This window comes from Copidosoma floridanum, unplaced genomic scaffold (assembly GCF_036245765.1).
Source record: "Copidosoma floridanum isolate Cflo_tuat_1 unplaced genomic scaffold, Cflo_Japanese_pri ptg000020l, whole genome shotgun sequence".
Taxonomy (NCBI): Eukaryota; Metazoa; Arthropoda; class Insecta; order Hymenoptera; family Encyrtidae; genus Copidosoma; species Copidosoma floridanum.
Window position 1 is genome coordinate 36,771,824 of NW_028321897.1, and position 23,580 is coordinate 36,795,403.

General features: G+C 34.2%; 1 protein-coding gene across 1 annotated transcript in view; it reads right to left on the minus strand.

The window, feature by feature from the left end:
- The window catches only part of LOC106641747 (acyl-CoA Delta-9 desaturase-like), a 387,601-nt gene that overhangs the window by 139,468 nt on the left and 224,553 nt on the right, over positions 1 to 23,580 (minus strand). The window contains exon 3 of the mRNA XM_014356261.2: positions 15,879 to 16,084. Within this exon, the coding sequence (XP_014211747.2) occupies positions 15,879 to 16,084 (206 nt within the window). The remainder of the gene's footprint in view (positions 1 to 15,878; positions 16,085 to 23,580) is intronic.

Genomic DNA, 23,580 nt, shown 5'->3' on the forward strand with positions numbered 1-23,580 from the left:
TAACAATAGCAATAACTAAGTTTAGAATTTTGCAAAAATACGCTAGCTTTTCAATTCAGTTCAGTAGGATCCGCCAAGTGGCGTCGACATAAAATCGAGGCTACCTGCAACAGAATTACGTAAGTGTGGTTATAATACGCACGGGAGTCTTGAGAATGTCTGCAGATGTCTACTGGCAGTTCAACAAAAATGTATATAATAGTCGTGCAGCTGGGTAACCCGTTTACCAACGACACTCTTCTCTGAAACCCTGAATCTCTAGCATTGACGAGTGCAAACAACTAAAAATTATTCTAATGGATAACATCTCCAGAAGTATACAAGGAAACGTATCTAGCCGAAGCACGACCTCTTCCAACACTTCAGAGTTGTGAGGCCGTACCACCATCCCATCTGGTGCCGTCAAAGAATTTTTGGCTACTAATGTAAGCCAGAGAAGACAGCCCTAAGGAGCACGAGTCACCGGAACGGCTTCCTTCTCAGTGGTTGTTACCCCAACGGCATACCCACTTTTTTCTCACTAACGATGAGCGGTTGGTTATCCAGGGAACGACCCCAATACAAGATATTCTTTGGTCAGCGGCGTACCTCCCTCCATCACAGTCTCCATACATAGAGACTTCGAGGGTAAGAGTCAAGCTACCCGCAGGCAGCTCTTCATTATCAGGAATAATAATAAGGAATAGCTGGAAGTCTCACCACTGGCCCCGTTAAGGGTAATTATAAATATTCACACTCCCTACCTAACCATCAATCTCATCGGTTCTTTTAAGGACCACCTAAGTTTTAACTACTTTGCGAACGAATACATTTTTATTTGAATTTCTGAAAGCGATTTGTCCACTAAAAAACTGTATTAACTAAAGACGGCCACTATTAAACCAAGTCATTCACTGGCAGTCATCATGAGCGGAGTTGTACTTCGTAAGGCTGGAAATCCCGGTTTCCGACGATCCTATAATCTATAATACCCTCTCGACTTTAAGCATTCAACCAGAAATCACCGATCTTTTTCAAGATCTGCGCTGGGCAAGCCTAACAGCTATGAAGGGAATAAAAAACTTGATCCAACGGGACAACGGGCAAGCATTATGAACCAATCTCCCCATCTGAGATCACCCAAAAAAACTGAGTCTGAAAGAAAGGTGCTTTAGACACCAACGTCTTCGACGTTATCCGGGAGACATTAGGAAAGATCTCTACAACTAACTTCAAAGCTTTGGACTTTGTAATTTCTCTCTTGATCAGTCTGGGGCTTTAACATCAGGCCAGAGAAGATTACCCTGAGGTATCCAGGCCATCACATTTGCTGGAAACTTCAGTCAAGAAAGAGTTTACTTAAGAAGCTCACTGGCCTTTCTACGGCTATCAGACATCGAACTACTTTGTCAACAAATATAGTAGAACTTAACAAAGTTGACAGAAAACAGCTTTTAGGGGTCACAAAGTTCTTAAGCATGCCAAAAGTCACAAGAGGGTGAATTGGAAGAAAATTTTTAAATCTATATAATAAATACGATTTCAGGCATCAAGAAACTGACGCAGAAAATTAATCGAGACTGGAACAGCAGCATTAAAATCGACAAATAAAGAATCCATTACGTGGAAGACCAGCTTTTTTTTTAACTCTGACAGTAATCTCTCAAATCTTTAAAGATCTAAATTTAGAATTTTAAATAAGTAGATAATGTATTTGTGTTTTTGAGGCAATAAAAATGTAAAGATTAGGCTCCAGGCTCCTATTATTAGACCAAATAAACTGCATGGATTCTAAACAAATACGTTTTTAATAAGAAAATTTCTGTTCGGATAAGTGTCAGGTACACATGTAAAATTTTTAACTGAAAACATTTTACATTACGTGTCAACACACTACGGTGTTCTATTTAGTTAGTCTCGGGCGGAGCCGAGACAGGGGGCCGTTAGTTATTTCTATATACACTAGTTACTATTATTATTTTAACAAAGTTCACTTACAAATAATTTTTGCATGTATGATAGGTCGATGCGGATAGCCAGTATCGATTAAATTGGTTTTTATAACATAGTGTAACCTTTAAGTCCACAAAATACGCCATATCTTTAACAAGAAGCAAGATAGAGAAAAAATAAAAAGTTTTACGGATTTTGTAAACTCAATAAGTATATTGTGACGCACAAAAAAAGAGGCGTTGTGTCATGAAAAAACATAACCTCAATTTTGGATTTTTTTGAAGTACCGTCATGAAATGAACAGGCAAAACTATGGAAAAAGTTATATTACGTTAAGTAGAGAATAACAATGTTGCAGAAATAGTTTTTCATGGGCATGCGTGCCCATAACTTTTAAATATTGAAAAATACACCGCATATTTAAAAGAAAGCAAGATATAGCTTACATAACAAGTCTTTCAGGTTTACTTAAGGGAAAAAAACATCATAGCACACAAAATAAGAGGTGTTGAATTATGTGAAGACATAACCGCAAATTTTAGTCTTTTTAATACTTCTATATAAGATCAAGGTAAAAATTTTTTGTAACAATTATAGCATATTTGCGAAATGATTTAAAAGATGTAGGGTTTATTTCTCGTTTCTTTGCCTATTCATGACCTTATTAATTATTTAAAAAACGCAAAATCGTGGATGTACAGATAAATTGACAATCATAACTACTTACATGTTCCCAAAGTTCTCACTTCTGCGGTGCGTCACATGTGTCGCAGCCCGTTTTTTTTTTTGCTTCCAGTTAAGCATGTGGACTATTGTTGACCCATATGCTTACTTTCTAGTACTAAGGTCCTTGTCTGAATGGGTGTGGCCCGATCACATGGTGTCATTGCTCTTCAGAAGTTCTTGGTAGTGTTTTAGAATTACGAGAGGGCTTCCTGGCTGTTCTTTGATAGCCAAGTCCTAAAAAAACGCTTTTTTACACTGAATGGGGTCAACTATTTTTCTTTATAGTTAACTGGCGATCCAGTTTATCGAAAGTTTCCCTTTTAAAAATGATTTGTACTGGTCTGTATGATTTTTTAAAAGTTATTGCTTCTTTTAGGTGGACGGTCCAACAAACAGTCGTTGCCCTGGACGTGGCAGTCGACTCAATGTCATCTTACAATGGGTGTGTCAATTGTCGTATGACAACAGGGGTCCAATTATTTCTCATGTAGGATGACAGAGTGGGGGGAAACAAGGAGGTTAAATCTCTAGTACATACTTATATGTGGGTTCATGGGCCTTGTTAAAAAATGAGTTTAATCTCCCTGTTGCTGCTTTTTTTCTTTTGTTCTCTGGTTTTCCGTGGTCTTCTAGACCTTAATATGGCCATCTAAAAAAACTTTATTCGATGAAAAATAATGATGTCTAGGAGTTGCAAAGAAACATTCGATATTTGTTCGAACGTTTTTTGTTTGCTAATATTAAATTAACCTTTTTTACGTACCCATCACACAAACTGACTTAAATTTACCAGCATATGAATATATATATATATATATATATATATATATATAAGTAGAGCTTTGTTTACCTACGTGCTCCACATGCCAACCATCTCATATCTTTATACAAGTTAAATCATTCATTTCTTTAGTTTGCCTTTTAAAGTGAAAGTCATACAAAAATTTTTGTAAACTAGTTAAAGAATTGAAACAGAAGTAGTGTAAATTTATCAAATACTTCTTTATCAATTTATAAGACAATGTTTTACCTGGTTCTCAATTTCATAAAATATGAAAGGATGATTGAAATATAGTTTTATCAAGCAATGAATTCAATTTTAGTAATTATTTCGTATTGATTTCTTTTACTTAAAAAACAGAATTATACTGTCTTATGAAACGTTAATATCATTCGGATGTTTACTGTTTACTTTTATTTTATATCTTTAATTTAAACAAAAATTTTGTTTGGTTACTAATTTACTTAAAAAAATTATATTTATTAAATCAAAATACTAAATCAGAACATGAAAACATATGTATTGAAATAATTCTCTACATTCAGTTTTAAAAAACTATGAAGTTTTCATTGCATATATATTTTTTCTATTCTGCGTTGTGCCTTATCTGTGTTGAAGATGAGAGAGCTGGTTTATTAAAACATTTTACATATTTTCATAAATAAGGAAAGTAATTTTTATTTTGGTCACTGTAAGTAGAGACATAAGCAAGGTCTACAGTTTAAATATTGTATGTGATTATTCGTTGTTTTTCGATAAGGTACTAAAATATTGTATCATGTTTTTATACGTTTTTTCTAAAGAAATTGATTAACTTATTGATAGTTTAAGAAAAAAAGCCAGGACACCATAGTGCTACCTTAAGGTGGTTCTTCACCTAACCCATTTACTTAAACTTACAGAGAAACTTGGAGGGATTGTTATTAAAGTTATAAGACATCTTCTCTTAAAATTTCAAGTCCCTTTATCAGGCAAATCTTTGAAAACAAGTCAGTCAAAAAATGCACTTTTAACATGTATTCTTATGTAGGTTACTTTTCCATACTATGATATCATGTAATATCTCGTAAAGTAGACTTAAGATCACAATAAAAAAAGTTTGTAGTGAAAGAAGAACTTTTCAGCTTTCTAATAATATAACAAAAGTATGGGCTAATCAGGGAAATAGTATACGATATTTAATCGTAAACGTAATCAGTTATCGATCATGCAGAAATCGGCGGCAACGTCTGCTTGAGTAGGAGCGTACATGACATTTTCAGAACCTTGCGTCAAAAAAAATTTTTTTCATAACTCTTACTCTGACCTTATTAGCATGTTTATTTGTATGTAAATGCAATGATATTACAGTCAAGTGCCAGTACAACATATTTTATGTTGCAAATAATACGCTAATCGAAAATTAGAAAACCACAGGGTCCCGTGTCGCTTTGATACGGCACCATCGTGAAGAACCACCTTAAGCGTAGTGTAGAACTTTGCTAAGAAGTTATATAGGTAATCAAGTTATAAGGAAAGTAGTGAAAAATTTCTGGAGAGGGCAAGAACACATATTGGAGCGTTGCTAAGACAATGTGTCAAGATATTATAGGGGGCTTAAGGGATTTTTAAAAAGTGTAAGGATATCTGAGAGAAGAAGTTAAAAAAATAATTTAAGTGAAAATCACAGAGTGAACGATCATTAAAGTGCTTGGCTCATAGAAATATGAATAAAACTTATTTATGAGACATCATTCATTGTGGCGATAATAATGTGTCATAGCAACTTGGTGAGACCTATTGGAGTATGTCTTCTTATTCAAAAGTTCCACAAGAGCTTCTTTTTCCTTTATTGTCTTTTTATTTATGTTCTGTGGACTATGGATTAAAGACACTCATGTTCTATTTGTATCCACCTGCTTATTACAGTTTTTTTTGTGAGATTGCGTATATGAGTCTAATATTTGTATGTATATCTGTTTGCGGCACGTCCTTACTGTGCAGGTTTTTTTGTTTTGTCTGTATAAGATATTTTTATTTTGTCAACTTTATGCAGTTTTACTTCCTTTTATAAGTAATTTATACTCGTTATTTTTTTACGTGCCCTCGTGTTGTTAATTATATTTATCCTCCAATCACTCTATTAGCACAGACATCATTTCTGCTCTCTTTTAAAATTTTGTATCAAGTTTGCGGCCGTAGTAATATCGTAATTGGTACTTCATCTGAACTTATTTTACTGCTGCGATAGTAATCATTTATATCAGGGTCTCAACTAACTGTTTAAAATATTCTTTTGAGGGCTGGCTCTTGGGTAGCAGTTCAATACTAGATAACGTTCTTGCTCTTTGCCTAAAAACAAGTTTATGTCATGGATATCCCATTTTCTGATGGTCCGTTTTACTGTATGAGTTGTGACACGGTATTTTAAAGTTTCACATATACTCTCCCGAAATGTAAGGTTAATATCGAGGGTCTCTTAGCTAAAGGTAATGTGTCTCCTCGATACGGGTTGCTTTGGATAGTTTTGGTAAAAACAACGCACCTGCTTGATAAATAAGTATAAGAAAAGGATCTTGCGTAGCTCTCCCGCACGTTTACCGCTTCCATTTCCTTTACTGCACCGAAGTCGTGGCTGTTCGCACGTAAGCAAGTGGGACACTGATGAGATACGCATATCGGCGCATGGCAAAAATACACACACCTACCGACAATGGTCACCACCTATTAGGAAAGCAGAGTTTGTCTCTATCCTACTCAGTGGTCAAAGGTGGGGCCCTTGCCAGGGCGACGCCACGTTGGCAGACCCTCACCGCGCCCGTAGCTGACAAGAGCCACAACAAACACTGACGTGTAGCCGACTTTCCGCGAGCTATTTACTGGTGAACGTGCTAAGTGTGTGAGCCTTCACCTTCCTCGTAGACGAAGCGTATCGAGTAAACCGCAGTCTGGTAGGTGCAGCATGCTTACGGTAGTAGATTAACTGATCAACGAGCAGTTGAGAAATACCCTTTCTCTTAACGTTCCGTGTGAGCCACGCGAGTCCACAGTGAATAATATTTTAAGATTCTCTGCCATTTTACTTGCCGTATTGGAGAGAACAGCGTAGCTTGCGTGGTGTGCACGAAAAAACAAGACAAGCTGTACAGAGCTTTTTAATTCAGTAAATCCATTTTTACAATACCTCAATGCTTATTAAGTATTCTCTTTTTTAATAATACAATCACACTGTTCGGGAGCGTCAGAATTGCGTGAAATGCTGAGAGTACATATGAATATTCAAGTTTGATATTTTTGTGTGTTTCACAGCATTATCTTTACAACTTATAGAGTGTGTATGTCACTCAGTCTTGCAGCAATCAGCGCATGTTACGCTTTCTCAACGTCTACATAAATAATATCTACTTATACCCAAGTACTCCTCCGCCGTTGCTATGATCCCCGTCAACAGCGTGATAGAGTTCATACATATCGGTAAACTTTCGTTCCAGTAAACATTTTGTTCTTCGTGGGCCTTTATGAATTCTGTAAGAATACCATGCATTCGTTCGATTGCGCCATTTGTTTGTGGGTAGAATTCTGAACTGCTGATTTCATCTGATTTTAAATAACCTTACGACTTCGTCTATCCTTTTTTTTATAAAAGGAGTTCTCTAATCCGATAGGAAATGTTTTAGTGGCTCAAAGTACGCTTTAAATTTATCTGTTTTCGTTCTTCCTGATTCTTTGGCTGTTGCTTTTTTACAGGTGCGGGGACGATAAATTCTGTTTTGCATGTATAGTATGTGTATACTGATTCGCTGACAATTTACTGATAAAACTATAGAAATCTATCAAAATCTTTTTGAATGGTCTACTTGGTGTGCCACTAATAAGCATGAATGACTTTATTTTAATTCGAAAGAGTATTTTCGTTTAGCATGATGTACATCTAAGAAGGACTGGCATTACATCTGGGTGCATGTTTCTCTTGTAGTAAATATTGTAATTCTAATACATGTCTTGTTTATTGCCACCTCGTGGACGTCTTTAATGGTTTTTAACTTTCAATCTATGAATAAGATTATGAGAATGTTTGTGTAAAGTACAGCTGCTAGTCTATTATTTTTGAATATTTCCTGAAGGATATCGACAAATTATTCTCACTAAGTTAGTTTAAGGGTTGTTAGTTTTCTAGAATGTTCCAATTCTTTTTATTTTATTTTATTCGATCTTCTCTCTAGAAGCCTAAATACACTTTTTATTATAAGATTCAAGCGCTGTTTTTAAAAAATGCTTTTTTACGTACGTATGCATAACCGTTACTTATTTTGCATTTGTCACTTTAGCTCTTTCTATACTTTTTTCTGCATTGCTTATGTAAGTGGATAAATTTTTTTTTTTTGCAGCACTTCTCTTGCCTTTGTGTTGAGTACAGCTCTTGTCACTGTCATTAATATTAAATTGTCTAAGTACTTAGCTAGGTTGTTAATGATCTTGTATAATTTTTACACTACGGCTTATCGTTGGCTTATCCTTGATATTTTATTCTTGAACATCGATTATAACCTAGGCCAGAAGCTTATTGGATCTTCCTTTTAATAGACCATGTATATTTAACTTCTTTTTTTCTTCCATATCTATTAAAGAGTGAGTGACCAGTTTAAAATTTTTTTTGTGTTCCTCGACAGTGTCCTGGTTTTTGGTGAGAATTTATAAAGGAGTCTCTGTAGTTGCTTTTTGTGGTTAGTCACAGTTTGCTTTTATCATATTCTTTTGATGGTTCGATTAGTTGTGGTGTAACTGAAAAATGCAGTATTCATCTACGTAGAGTATCATGTATTGGCCTGCGTACTTTCCGTAGTTTTACTCATCTCTTTAGTGATATGGGTGCACGAGTCTTTTTAATCTTCCTTCTGAATCTTCTTTTTTTTAGTAGCAGAACTTTTTGTCTGTTGGCTTTTGTGAAATGTGCTTTTCTTTTTTAGTGAAGGTTCATACTGCTGTGACATCCCATGTCATATACTTAATGCTTATTACTTCAAAGGACAGAGTTTCGTTTTTAAATTATAAAAAGCCAAAGCTCAAACGATTTCGAGACATCGAGCGGTACGTTTGCTCTACAATCGTGTGACATGTAACTTACTTCTTTTGAAACAAGCTACCGTCGCACAACTCGAAGCACGCGTGCAACCTTTAGCAATCTTATAAAATGCTCATATTACAACATCAATTCATAGTGGTACATCTAAGACTGTGAATAATCAATAATTTTAATATTCTTTACTGTGTATATCCACAAAAAAATATCATAAACAATCTCGACAGCAACTTGTACTTCATGTAAAATTCGAAAAATCAGCAGTTTTTATCATCCATTACTGCATTATTATTGCATTTGGATCCCCAACTTGACGCGTTCTCCTTCAACGCATGAGTATAAAAACTTCTTGCACATAAAAATTTTTGCCTTTTCTCTTTTATCAAGTGCTCCCAAGTAAATATAAAGGTTAGAGAGTGAGTTCTGTTGCGTCTTTCAAGCGAATGTAAGACTTAGTTCGTTGACTAAGCTGTGTGAGAAAAGCTCGAGAAAACCAGGTCACTGTAGACTCGCCTTGAAAGTTAATCAAGAAGAAACAAGAAAAAAGGGATCTTTAACTTGAGTTCTGATGTTGAAAGCAGTAGCCTAATTAGTTTCATCGCTATGAGGACTCTCATGTAGGATTAGGATCATCGTTGCAGACAACCTTGAAGATCTTGTGACTGCGTACGCACAAGCCGTGAGTGACTAACCAACGATTATTAAAGTAAATTGAGTAAAGAAAACTATAAATTTTATGAACATTGCAAATGAGAATCTGAAACTTTATAATTTATACTATTTGTAAAATTAACTATATTCGGCTTTTCTAAGTTTATTTAATCATCAGATAAGACATAACTTGGTTCTCAATTAGGTTAACTTTTTTAATTTAAAAATATCCCAATTACTAAGTTACATAAAATATTTTAAGATTCATAACTCTCATTGTTAAAAACATATTTCTTAATTGATTGATAAATTTAATGTTTAGAAAAAATTAAATAAACAACATATGACCAAAACCTTTACAAGGACGTAAGATAAAAAGAGGAATAAGATGTGCTACTACTACATTACATAAAATATAAATTTAAGCAGTTGGTCAATGCCAGCTCGCATACGATTTACTAACACCTTTTCGTACATATCATTTAGCGAAATCTAACACTACAACGCTGAGTTAACAATTTAAAATAAAAAGTATACTGTAAGTTAAAGCAAATAAGGTCGTTGGGCAGAAGGCTGGTCTCTAATGAACAAAAATTTAATTTATTTGTTTGTAGAACAAATCTACGAGCTTCACCCTTCACTCATAGGAGTTTGGATGTAACATTGCTATGCCATTCTCATCTCTTAGCACTTGCCAATTCTGTGAGTTTTACTGATCTGGCTCCTCTGGCATTAAAATGGTATCCCCCTTCACGCTACGTAACTATGCATACTGTCATAGTTATCTCTTACTTATTTTTCTTTCTTTGCTTATCGTCATCAGATCCATCAGGGCTTGTACACTTAATTCTTATCTCTTTCAGTTTTTGTTGTATTTTTTCTTCCTTTGATGCTTGAACTTTAAAAACTCTAGCCCACGGTCCGTCATTTTGGTTTTTTTCGCCGTCGTATATTATCAAGTTTCGTGAAAGTGTGATAGGTGGCCTGTTTGTTATGCCCCACTTTAAATTCATAACCTCAAAGTTCCGCTTTAAGTCTATTAAGCCAGATGTTTGGTTTTCTTAATGAGTGGAAATATTTCAAGAACTCATAATCCATAATCACTATAAACTTTTTTTCATATTATTAAGGTCTAAATTGCTCTAAAGCAAGTACAATGACTGGTAGCTCCTTATCAGACGTAGGATAACAAAGTTTGCTTTTTTTAAAAAAGAGGATGCATATTTACATGGCCTGTCGTTTTTTATCTCACTTTGTCTGAGAATTACACCGAGTGCACAATCCAATGTATCTGTTATCACAATGAAAGGTTTTTTCCAAATTAAGGGCAATAAGTATGGGTCCACTGCAGAGTGTGTCCACAAAGGTTTTAAACACTTGCTTCTCTTGGTTGCCGTATTTAAATGAGTTGTCTTTCTTGAAAAGTCCTAAAATAGAATGAACGATTCGCGTGTCAATTTTAATGTACCCTATGAAGTAGCCAATAAATCTTAGAATCTGTTCTTCTTTCTTTACGTTTGTCAGTCGAGGGAGTCTTTCAGCTGCTTTGAGTTTCCTTGGGTTAATTATTATCACACCATTTTCTACAATGTGATCCAGCACTTTCACTTCTTTTATCAAAAATTTACCATTTTTAGCTTTCATTGTGAGATTCGTAGCAGCTAGCCATTTTAATACTTGTATAAATCATCCGTATTTCTGATGGTCGAAGGTGAGAACATTATGTCGTCAAGATACATTTTTATTTTATAACCTTTTAACCATGCCAGTGCCAGTGCAACTGCTCTTGCAAATGTGTTTGGCAAATCCTCACACTCTATTTTTATTCTTGTGTACTAATAATGCCCACCATGCCCGAAGAATGCTGTTTTATGTGCATTATTTTCGTGTATCTCTAGCTTAAAAGAAGTTTGTTTTGAGGTCTATCACTGTGATATCATGTGCCACCACTAAGTTCTTTCAGATGTTACTCTTAAATGTCATCAGATAACATGAACTCATTGTAGTAACTTTGTGTAGCAGTTACTGTATACTCTGTACAAAATCTATTACTATTTTCAACCTCTTTTACTACTATCTATATGATTGAGCTACATGGTGACGTAAGAATTTTAATCATCTTTACTTCGAGCATCTTCTTTATTCCGATTTCTATTTATTACGTTAATATCAGTAGATATCCGTATCTATTAAGCATTATAAGTCTATCTGACATTATTATACGTCAATGTTTGAACTAGTGTGTGACGCTAAGGGATCTCCCGTCAAGGCTGAATACACATAAATTTGATTTAATGAATCTTTTAACGTGCTATTTTTCTTTATGGTTATATTTAGCTGAATCTAGGATTTGCAAAATCTCATCTACCCATTTTTGTTTTCTTAGTATCTCTCCATCTATTATGAAACCTTGTAGGTTTTTTTGTCATCATTTATTTCTTTTTAATAAGCCTTACCTCTGTCTTTCCTAAGCTTTTTACTTTGTCCTCTTTAACCTTCTCTGAGTATTTTGATAAATTTCTTTGTATTCTAGCAGCTCCACTTCTAGAACAGGAATACATGCTATGCGATCACTTATTATTTCTAGCTACAAAGTTTCCAAATAATATTTCTTCTTTCATCTCTTGAAAGAATATTTACCCATTTTTTAAATTAATTATACTTTTTTTTATTCGGGCGTGAAATATTTTTTTAGATTTTTAAGGTATTATAAAACACTCTTGCTTCTTTAACGATATTTCTAAATCATCTGATGTAATCGCACCGTTAGCAGCGCTTCTCTGTCCCTGGTACCGCTTCAATATTTCTCTTCACATGATTTCTTTTACATCCATTGTGAAGTCATGGAGGACAACACGTAAAGGGTACTTCAAACTATTTAGTTAAGCTCGCACTATGTATAATGTTTTGTGCACTCCATGAGTCATGCAAAAAATAGCTACTCAAAACCTAATATCCATAAGTATGTCAGTGGTAAGAAAATTTCCCTTTACAACCAAAATCCATGTTTTTGTATCTGCGTAAAAAGTCGTGTTTCCATTATTCAATTGTTAGCTTCATAACTAGATCAATCGTAGCATATACCCTATTTTAAGAATTTTAATAGTTAATTGGGAAGCTTTACAATTTCTTTGTTATACTCTGAAAGCTTGGGTTTGTCATTCTCTACATGTGGGTCCAGCATCTTTGTCTGATCACTCTTTTTGCAGGCTGTTCTGTTTTTCTTATGAGTTTTTCGTTATGCTGTGTCTATATTCTTTTTTGTTATACGTTTTATTCTGAACTGCAGTGCGTACGTACTCAGATTGTTGTGGTTCATTTCTACTTTTACTGTTTCTTTCCCCGTCATCTGCGGCCCCTTTCTCGCTCATTCTTCCTTACAAAACACGCTTCTCTGTGTCTCTCTCTCTCTCTCTCTCCAATTCATATTCGATGCTTAGAGACTATGCCAAATATCCTACGAGTTTAACGCCGTGGATGCATAGCTTCTGTTGACAGATCCGTATACATCGTTTTGCCATTGTGGTTGACCCCTATGCTGTAGCAGCCCATGCTTAATAAGATCCTGATTACAGCTGTTCCTGCTATCTGTATTTTTTGTCATTTTTATGGTGGTTCTATGTACCCCTGCTGTTCTTATTATGCAAGTTATCACAGTAGTTAAAGTAATAATTATCACTTCTCTGCCATCCCACGAAAAAAAGTATAAGTGACATGAGAGATGAACTGAGAAAATCAAGGGAAACTAATTTTCTTCTAAAATTAATGATAATTCAAGCATTGGACCGTAAAAGAACTGTTTTTTATATAAATATGATATACTTATCCTATTTTCTACAAAAAAAACGATTTTGCAATGGGAACTATGAAACTCTTTACTTACCCTTCTTATTCAGTACAATTTGCTCTTGAAAAAGAGTATTCAGCTGTTGCAGTATACACAGCAAATTTAATTTTCTACTACTGCTCCTTGTATCTCCCTAGTGACTTCATTGTGTTATGATATATAGTGAGGGTATTTATACTTACTGGTATTGCAAACCGTAAACAAAGGTTGCTTTCAGTTTTCAGTGCTTTTATTATTGCTCCACAAAGAGTCCTTGGGCTTAAACTTGTAATTTGGCACCTGGATACAGGATACCCATGTTTGGTACAGGATATACGTGAATTGATGAAGCGTTTTCGCTTTTACGCTTGTTTAAAAACTTGTTTCTTAACTGGCAGAAGGCTTGAGTTGAAGTCGTGCAGCATTGTTAGTCTATTGTACAGATGGTAAACCCCTTTTTTGTAGTTCTCTACTAATTTCTCATTTTGTTGGTTAATTATCTTTAGTTAGGCTATATCTCTGTAACGTTTGTAAGTTGTTTATAGTGCTAAGTTCTTGTGTTTTTGTCCGTGAGTTTAAAAATCTTTTGTCCTCATGCCCTTGCTTGTGTGGTATCGATTCAGTTTAAGTAAAAAAAACTCTAAACATGGTACCAGCCACTGCCTCAAATGCTGACTTTCTTATCTACTTTAGTTCTTAAATTATTTTTTTAACTTTGCCCTCTAGGTAACATCTTTTATCATTCTTCACAGCTGTGCTCCTCATGCCTCTTTATTCTTTATGTTAAGCTTGTAAAGAAGGCCACCCAAAACTATCTGCATTACCTGGTATTCGTTGAGGACCCATTCCATTTGCCTAAGCTGCCGATATTTCCGCCGTTCTCTAATTTTGCCTTGTTTTTTCTGTCGAGTCATATCTTTATTTTCTATTTCTTCCTACCTTCTTCTTATTTTTGTTTTTTAGAGTTGTGGTCTTCTGAAATTGTCGATACGTTGCTTGGTGGATTGTCTGTTTCTTTTTTTATGCTGTTTCTTTTTTTATTTAATTGCTTTAGTCTACGTAACGTGTCTTATTTGGTGCATTCACTTGGTTCTGCCTCTCATTTTAGCATTTGCTACCTTTGAGTTCTTTTCTTGTAAATATATCTTGTATCTTAGCCCAATTTTTCTTCATTTTTTCCCTGCCATTTCGAATGTCTGCTATGCCCGCAGTATAGATTTTTTTTAATGTAACTATTGTGCTCGCACGATACATCCAGCTTTTATTTAAAAACTCTCCGATTCTGTTAAGTATGGCCACGTAGAATAATTTCACTTGGAGACATAACGCATCCAGTCCCTTTATGAGCACCTGCTAAGCTAGATGTTAAGCCTTTGTCCTGATATTTTATCTGTTTCACCTAGTTGTATTAGCTGCAAGAGAATAGAGTGTAGACAGTTTACTTGCTTGTTGTGACCACCCTGATTTATGTTATTCTGTTCATAGAAACCCCATTCTCTTTCTCCTCACGTTTTGGCAGCTTCCTATTTTTGTCCAGCTTGTTCAAATCTTGCGTTGTGACTTACTAATTTTTTTATTGGCTTTCAAATTTTTTTATCACTTGAGTGATTTCCGGAAAAAAAAATTCTTTTTGAATAAATGCGTATGTAATTGTGTTTTACGCACACAATTTTTGTTTTGGTTTTTAAGTAAAATCCTTAAAAAAAAGGAAAATCACAAAAAAATAAATAAATAAGAAATTCCATCAACTTTATTTTCACCAACTGAGAGTCTCTCCTTTATAACCTTGAGAGTAAAGTAAAAAAATTATTTTACAACATGGGTACTTACGTGCTAGCTAATATGCAGATCAGCAGGAGTACAATGTTTGACACCATTTCTTTTCAGCGCTCGCCATTTGTCCGTCTTAATAATGAACTATCTTATACTTTGTATCCTGGTCCAGTTGGCTTTTGAGCTGTTCTCACCACTGCTGGTACACTACGACCAGCGCTGTCGTCTTTTCATTAGATCCTTGGCTTTTCGATTCTTAATCGTCATCTTCTCATGGCACTGCCTTATGTGTGGTTATCAGTGGAGTTTTGATTTTTCAAAACAAGAAAAACACGACAAAACAGTTTTGACTCTTACCTCACTTCACACGTAGTACCAAAACTGTTACGTGTGAGAAAGATTGGTACGATGTAAAAATAATTAACACTTATTACTTAAGAGACCTTTATTTAAGATATCTCTCTTATAAGGCAAAGTTACGCTTGTATTTTCTTTTAGGGTCGTCATGTACTCTTCGAAAGCCTCTTCCCTTCTACTGGTCTTAAAAGGCCTTGTTACGAGTTACAAGAAGAACGAGCTTATAGTATCACATATACATTTACAAGACTTATATATAAAAAAAATCGTAGTAATAATAACAATTTAAGTTGTATAAGCTTACAATGTACCATAAGTCGTACACGTAAGCTTACAAGAAAGAATGTATTCAATTTGATTAACTATTATTCACTAAGTAGTTTGATGGTAAAGCAAAGTGGGGCGTTAGATTTTTCATGTTACAATATTGTATAAGATTGAGGTCACATCAAGAAGGTATGCATGTCAATGAAAATAAAAGTAGAAAATGTAGCAAAGACAAACTTACTGTGAATTTAATAGCTACTGTTACCATTTTTCTCTGATGTAAGACACAACCAATGTTGCACAGATGAAAAAAAAAATATGAAATTTTATGACTTATCGATTGTTAAATAGTAACTTTATTTAAAATTAGTTTAATAGTTTGATAGAGTATCTCTAGAAAATGTGTTATCATTAATAACTTATACGAACAAGGTGCCAGTATACTTATGTATATTTCGTGTACTTTAACTTGTTGTTTTTACAAATATGTTATAAATGCAACTTACTTTTCACCAAACTGAACCACAGAGTCGTTGAGAATATCAGTCATATCAATTTGACGACCCTTTTTTAGTACCTCAGGATGTTTGCGTAACATGAGCCAGCCAACATGAGAAAAGAAAAAGCCCCTTTTGCTATTATGAGGATCCGCATCTGTTTCAGAATATTTATGATGTACTCTATGGTCTCGTACCCAATTGAAAATAGAATTCTGCAAAACATGATAAATTAAACATTTTTTATTACTAACATCCTTTTTTCACTCACTTAAGTAATTATTAGATTAGGACCTTTATGATACAAAGTGTTTTCTGTCAGATCTTTCTAAAATTTTAACAGAATGTTCGTAATAATTTAAAATAGCCACTTGTAAAATTTTAAGCCATTTAACAACACTGTGTTATTCACATATTAAATGTTAAAAAATGAAATTCAACATGTTACCTTTTGGATAAGTCTCATAAAAATAGAATTTATAAGGAAGTGGTGTGTAGAATTCGTTCAATTTTTGTTGCATGACATAATGCCATAAGACTAACTGCACACCAAATTATTAGAGGGGTCAATAAATTACTTTTGCAACAAAAGACAAATCAGCCATAAGGAGTTTATGGAATTCGATTAAAAAGAAGTTCTATTTATTTTTTAGTAGACTTTGGCTATGTGCAGTCATAATGTATATGATAAAATATAAAGTTTATTAAGTTGGATATCAAAATTTATGATAAAATGTATGTATAAAATAGATAATGATTACTAACAAAAAGACTTATTAAAAAAAAATTAATACATTATTAAGAGTGAATTGACCAAACGATTCAGCGATTAAGGTATGTATTAGGTTCATGCACAGTCATAAATTTGGTTCAGAGTTGGACGTTTTACAAAAAAAATTAATTAACGAAAAACTAATAATTATTTTGTAATTTTACAAACAGCTTCTTACTATGCAACATTATATCTATGTTTTCTTACGGTTATATTCAAATTGATGTGGTAGTCTTTCTACACCAACCAAAAGTTTCTTGGTATGAGAAATATTTTTTCGCACTTTGTTGCCATAAGCGCATTAAAAACAATAAATAACTGATTTTCAAGAGTTTTTATTGCGTAAAATACTCAATGACAGTAATAGTAACGGCCATAAAATTTTTCTACAAGCAATAGAAGCAGAGATAAAAGAAAGAACTTAAAAAAAAAAGTTCATGAATTGTACATCAGTTGTACATGAGTTATTAAACAAATAAATTAAATCAACTTGCGTTTTCGACAGAAGTACTTCTCTCATATTTTTAAAAAAATGTTAAAGAAAAATGACCAATTTTGTCTTTACGGGAAACCATAACATTTAATATTTTCTTTGTATCCAGGCAACAGACCAAATAGCCAGTTTCACAGCCAGGGCAATCTTTGCAACGGTGCGTGGTGCATAAAGTAGGGAGAGACTAATACAGTATATATCGAGTCAAGGTACATGTATATACTAACAGTGGTTACTGTAAATGTGTAGCGCCGACGGCCTGTGGTGCAGGGAGAAGAAAAGACCCAAGTACATCTGAAGGAAGTTAAACAAAAGAGAGCCATCGAGTCCTTTGGTACGCACGTGAGAAGAGAGAGCTGCGTGTGGCAACGTACATAACTTCAAAGATGGTTGTATATTAGAAGTGAGGTCAGAAAAAAGTCTTTTTACATTTTTGTCGGTCCAGCCCCCATTCGCCCACAGCTCATAGCCCGAAAAAACAAAATTCACTCAAAAAACAGGTTTAGGTGGATATATATATATATATATATATATATATATCAGGTACTTGTACATTACATATTAACATAATGTATAAGAAAATAAGTATATATGTGTAAGAGTGTGAGCCAGCTTCACTAGATCTCTTGCACAGCAACGTGGTGCTGATTGCTCTATCACTTTCTCTTGATCTCTAGAAGTATGCACATGTACTCGCGTTGTTAAAAGGACTAGCTTTATCAACTGCAGGCTAAATATCTTTAATAAACAATTTTTTCAGCTTTCAAGCTTCCCAAAATCATAAAAAGGCTACGTAGGCTCTGGCAATGCATCTACTGCGTAACAAGCGTTTTTTTTAGTTTCTCTGTTCTTTACCGAGAAGTTTTTTCTCATTTTTTATTTCTATAAGTGCGCAGTGCAAAAGGAAAAATCTAGACTAGTTGAGCAAGGAAAATAACCTTGAGCAGGTACCCGCTGCCATGGCTCCCAACGGCAAGCTCACGCTCTCACCGTTGACTGCCAGCGAAGTCGCAGGTAGCGATAGATCAATCACAAAATAACGTGCTCATGGAAACCAAGAGTGAAGGAAGTGTCAGCCAAATGCAATAAATGAGAGACTGAGTGGATGCCTGTAAGTTTTTGCTTTTACCAAGCACGTAAGGAAAATCTTATTTTCTTCATCATGCCACAACTGTTTTTCTTTTTTTTTGCGTTAGGTAGTGTAATCTCACAAAGGTGGGGAGGGAATGCATGTGAGAGCATGAGAGTGATTTCTACGGCAAACGGTGAATTATGATTTCTAGTGCCAAGCTTAACCTGTACAACTCCTTAAATTCATCTGTGAAAAAATTTAATTTGAACTTTTAGACAAGAGCTTGACTGAATTTCATTATAAAGTTACTTTTTGGTCAAGGTAGGAACTATTTGAAGACTGGCTCACTTCAGAGCTTCGTTTAAAAGAGTTCTTGTACGTACTGGATAAGTGCAACCTCCTCTATCTCTTACTGTTCTTGAAAAAAAAAAAATTACACACAATTTGCGGTTAATTTAAGTTAGTTCCGTTAAATTTTTCAATAAGTGAAAAGAAACCAAAATGATGGAGTTCAACCAGTCAGCCAGTAACTGTGACGAGGATTTTTCTAGCCGATAAACAGCCACCCAGATTATATCACAAAAAGCAAACCAGGGGGTGTAAATGGATCATAGAATCCACGGCACACGGAGGATTATTGTCCAAATAAAAGTCGATTCTTAAAATAGCGTCCTCGTTAATTAATGTGTTGTAACCAAAATGTACGATGTATGACACAAACATTTCAAGTGCATGCAGCATCATAAAATTAAGGTGTATGTAAACGGTTATATTGCGTGCATACACTGCTACTATCGATGTCACAATACATACACCAAAGTTTTCAGTGAACGCTCTTGCATTCACTGAAATTTCCAGTGTACGTTGAAGCGTTCACTGAAATTTCCAGTGTACGTTGAAGCGGTCACCCAAGTTGAGATTTTGTATCCATATACCATGATACAATGATACGTTAATAAAGTTATTAATACAAGGGAAGTTTTTAGAAAGGGTTTGACTTTTTAATAAGTTGCAAGGTACAAAGTTTTAATGATGCGTTTGTGTAACCAGGAACGTTTGATACTCACGACCATATAATACGAGCCTCATAACCTGTAATGTGTCAACTTATAAATATCCTACACGGCACCTTAAGTTTCACCGAGATTTTGGATGCATCCTGCGTCGTACATCGAAAATCTCGGTGTACGCTGTGTCGTACATCGAGAATTTCGATGTACGATATATTTACACGCAAAGTGACCGTGCACACGCACCTTAATTTTTTGTTATCAGTGTACCTTAAAAATAACGTGTCATACATCATACTTTATTGTTCATACATGCTTATTGACGATGCTCTTTTATTGTTCATCGAAGTTTTCAGTGCTTGCATGTGAGAACAGTGATTATTTAGGACAATAATCCTCCGTGCAAGAACAACGTTCTTTCAACATGAGATGAGTATAAAGACACAAAATTTCTCAGCTAACAAGGGGATCGCCAGATCCATAGGAAGGACAAAGCTCTATAAAAATAAGTACTGCATTCATGTAGTTCACTGAAACAAAAACTTGCAGTACTTATTATTATAGAACTTTGTTTTTCCTATGGATCTGGCACCCCCTTTTTACCTGAGAAATTTTCTGTCTTTATACTCATCTCATGTTTGAAGAACTTCGCTCTTGCCGTAGATCTCATGACCCCTTTATGCCCCCTGGTTTGTTTCTTTTAATTTGTATCTTTTTTTTTTATTTTATTTATTTCATTTTGTTTTTCTTCTGTTTTTCAATTCATTTTTTTTTTTTTTAATTCCTTTTCTTATTTCATTTTTTTTTTTTTTTCATGCCATTGTATTTTTTCATATCTTTTTTGATTTCATTTCATTTGTTTGTAATATTTTATTTCATTTTTTTTTCTTCAAATTTTTTTTTTTTAAGCTTTTCGTTTTTTTTTATTATTTTAAATTTTATTTCCTGTAATTTTATTGAATTTGCTCTTAAATTTTTTTTTTTTTTTCATTTTTTTTCATTCCTTAACGTCTTTTCTGATTTTATTTCCTTTTTTGATTTTATTTTTTTATTATTTTTCACATAATTTTGCATTCCTTTTTTTTATTACTTAAGATTTATTTATAAAATTTTTTTTCATTAAATTTTTTTATTTTTATTTTGTACTTTTATTTTTTATTTTTATTTTTAATTCTTTATCATTGCATTTTGATAAAATTTTTTATTTTTTAAATTAATTATTTAGAAAAAAAGTTTTTTGTAGGAGGAAGAGACTTCTAGTAAGCGACTTCCATTTGATGAAAATCTGTCACTTTTAAAATTACAGCCCTCTAAGCACGCAACATAAAGAACTTTGTTTTGAAAAATAATCAAATAAACAATTTATTATTAATTGAATGTATTACCAGTAAAATGCATATGAAAATGAGAAATAAGTTGCGAACCACATGATAAGTACAAGAAACAAAAATTGAATAGTCGGCAGCGCTCGTAGCAGAGTGGGTAAGACACTTGATTCGTATGCAGGAGGTCGAGAGGTTCAAATGTCTGTATTGAAAAGTTTTTTGATTTTTATTTTTTTTCATTTTTTTTTTACTATTATTTTTTTTTTTTTAACAGTAAAAGAAATAAATTTAAAGTCAAATAAAAATTATTGTAAAAAAACAAAATTAAAATTCATTTAAAAATTAATCGCTTGGGAGTGTGAAGGGAAAAGGTTGGCTAAGGTGTGCAGGAAAGTAGCGCAGCACGGTTGGACGATATAGGGTGGGGTAAGGGGAAGTGTGTAGGGGACTGATGGTGGAGGTAACGAGGAAAGAGAGGAAATACAATTAATTGTCAGGAAAAGACTTCCAGTAAGCCACTTCTGTTTCAAACTAATCTGTTGTTTTAAGAATTCCAGCCCCCCCCCAGTACGTGACAGAAAGAACTTCGTTCTAAGAACTCTCTCGTACGTCACTTACCTAGTCCCTACATAATGAATTCCCCTTCTCCAGGAGGTCTGCCGCAAGTGTCCCGCTCGAAAAACGCCAAACACTTCTTAATGAAGCCCTGTAGGATAACAGAACTTTTGGCAAATGTCGTCAAGACAGATGCAGCCTCTGCCTATCTGGTGACTTGCAGTTTAAAAAAATAATCGTTTTCTACACGCAATACTTTCATCAAAACGAACAGTATGAATAAATGTATGGAAGTAGGTAAAAGTTATCAGTCATAAATCTAAATAATGTCAGGAATTATAAACAAAGTTAATAGCGTCTCAGAAAAGAGTTTGCAATTTGCTACAGATTGTAACATTTGATTAAACGCCAGAACCTTACTGAAAAAAAGCAAAGTTGTTCTGTCTCAAAACCCGAAGACTAATTTATCACTTATTGCCCGAGAAAATTTTAATATTGATAAAGTTATGCAATGGCACACAAGATTAAGTCACACTTTGGAATACTTTAAAAATTGTTAAAAAAATATGCCTGAAATTGTTGACCTAAAGAGCATTTATTTCAACTGTCTGACATGTGAAGATCTCTAAGATAAAGAGACTGTCTTTCAAGACTGCAAGAACACGAGCGACAAAGTCTCTACAAATATGTCACTCAGATACAATGGGGCCCATTAGTTCATCTTTGTATCTCAAACGCTACAGATTTGTTTCTGTATTCACAGATAATTTGTTATAACTTCCTATGCTATACCCAATAAATAATAAAAATAAAACAGGACTATATTTGAAGAGGTTTGTAAGAAGCGGACGAAATCTACTTGGATGTGACGTCAAATTGTGTTACTTAAGAACTAATCAAGAGACTGAATATACTGGAGGCCACGCACAAAAGCTTTTAACTGAACTTGGAAATGACCTCTAGTTAGCAAACTCCAACACACGTCAACATAATGCCGTGTAAGAAGGGTTTATCTAAACCCTATAGAGACAGGTTGCCACAAAACATGTGGGACTTAAGAATAAGCGCTGCCATATTCACATATTATTGTATGTGATATATAACGCTCTATACATAATACAACGCTTGACAGGGGCGTCAGCATGGATATTTTTATCAATAGATCCACACGCTCCCTAAAAATTGACATGAATCAACTTCAATGCTTTAGTTGCCTAGCTTATATGAAAATTATCAAACGAAATACTGGACCATAATTTGGCAGCAGTACACAGCGCATAGTGCTCATTGGCTGCACTATGACTAGTTACATTCTTATGATACCTAAGGATGAAAAATTTTATGAAAGTCGTGATGTACGCTTTGAAGAGAAACTAACATTTGGCAACGTATATCGAAAAGATGGCATATTGAATTGGCAAAACGTCTCAACTGAAACCAACTAGGACATTTTTTTCTCTGAATTGTAGAACGACAAGAAATTTCCAAGAACCGTGAGAGAAGTCACCAAAAGAAAAAAGGAAAGACCTTGTAAACACAAGACTGATAATTTTTCTGACAAGATTAAACTTTTCTGTTGATTCCTATCTGTGATTCTAGTTTTTGTGGTGTACAACTGAACTCAGAGCGCAACAGGCAAGTTTGTTTTGGAAAGAAGAACCTAGACTTAAATGATAACCCGGATAGTGATAGTAAAAATTAAGTTTATCATGCCCTGTTGACCGGAATTTTAAAGAATCCAGTTAACTATAAAGAGGATATGAACTTTGAAGAGAAAAATGAACTGAAGCTATTAAAAATGAATTGATTTCCATGAAATCAAACAACGTTTAGAGAATTATAAATAAATCAACGAGAGATTCTAGTAGAAAAATGCTAAACCTAATTGACTCCAGATTAGTATTAAAAATAAATGTTGACTGATATAGACAGAAAAAGTACAAGTCCTGACGTGTTACCAGGGAATCCAAAGATAAGAACTCCTATGGTTTGCTGGAAACTCACACTACTGTACGCTTCGTCGATCGCTTTTGGAAACTTAAACTCAGTTAAAAACGCTGGTATAAACGATTTTAAGAGGTAGCAGTTCAAATTGAACTGCAGAAAGATCCGACGAAGCCCTGTCTTTTCTTCTGGTGGTGTAATAAAAAATTTCTTAGATTAGTTTTATATGTAGATGAAGTAATCACAGCCAGCAGTAACCAGAATATTTTTATGGTACAAAAACTTGAGGACTAAAGTACAAGGGTAGATATGATGGACTCAAAGCTTTCTCTGATGCAAGTTTCACCAACTCCGAAATTTAGTGACGGGCAGTGGCCACGTTATACATCTGTATGAGAACTCCATGGTCTGAAGAATTCACAAATACAGTAATGTTTCACTCTTCACGTGTTAGGATGAATACATTGTAATAAGGGAACCTTGTCAAGAACTGATGTCCTTAAAGAATTTGCTGTTGATTGCTCTGAATAATTTCTTTTT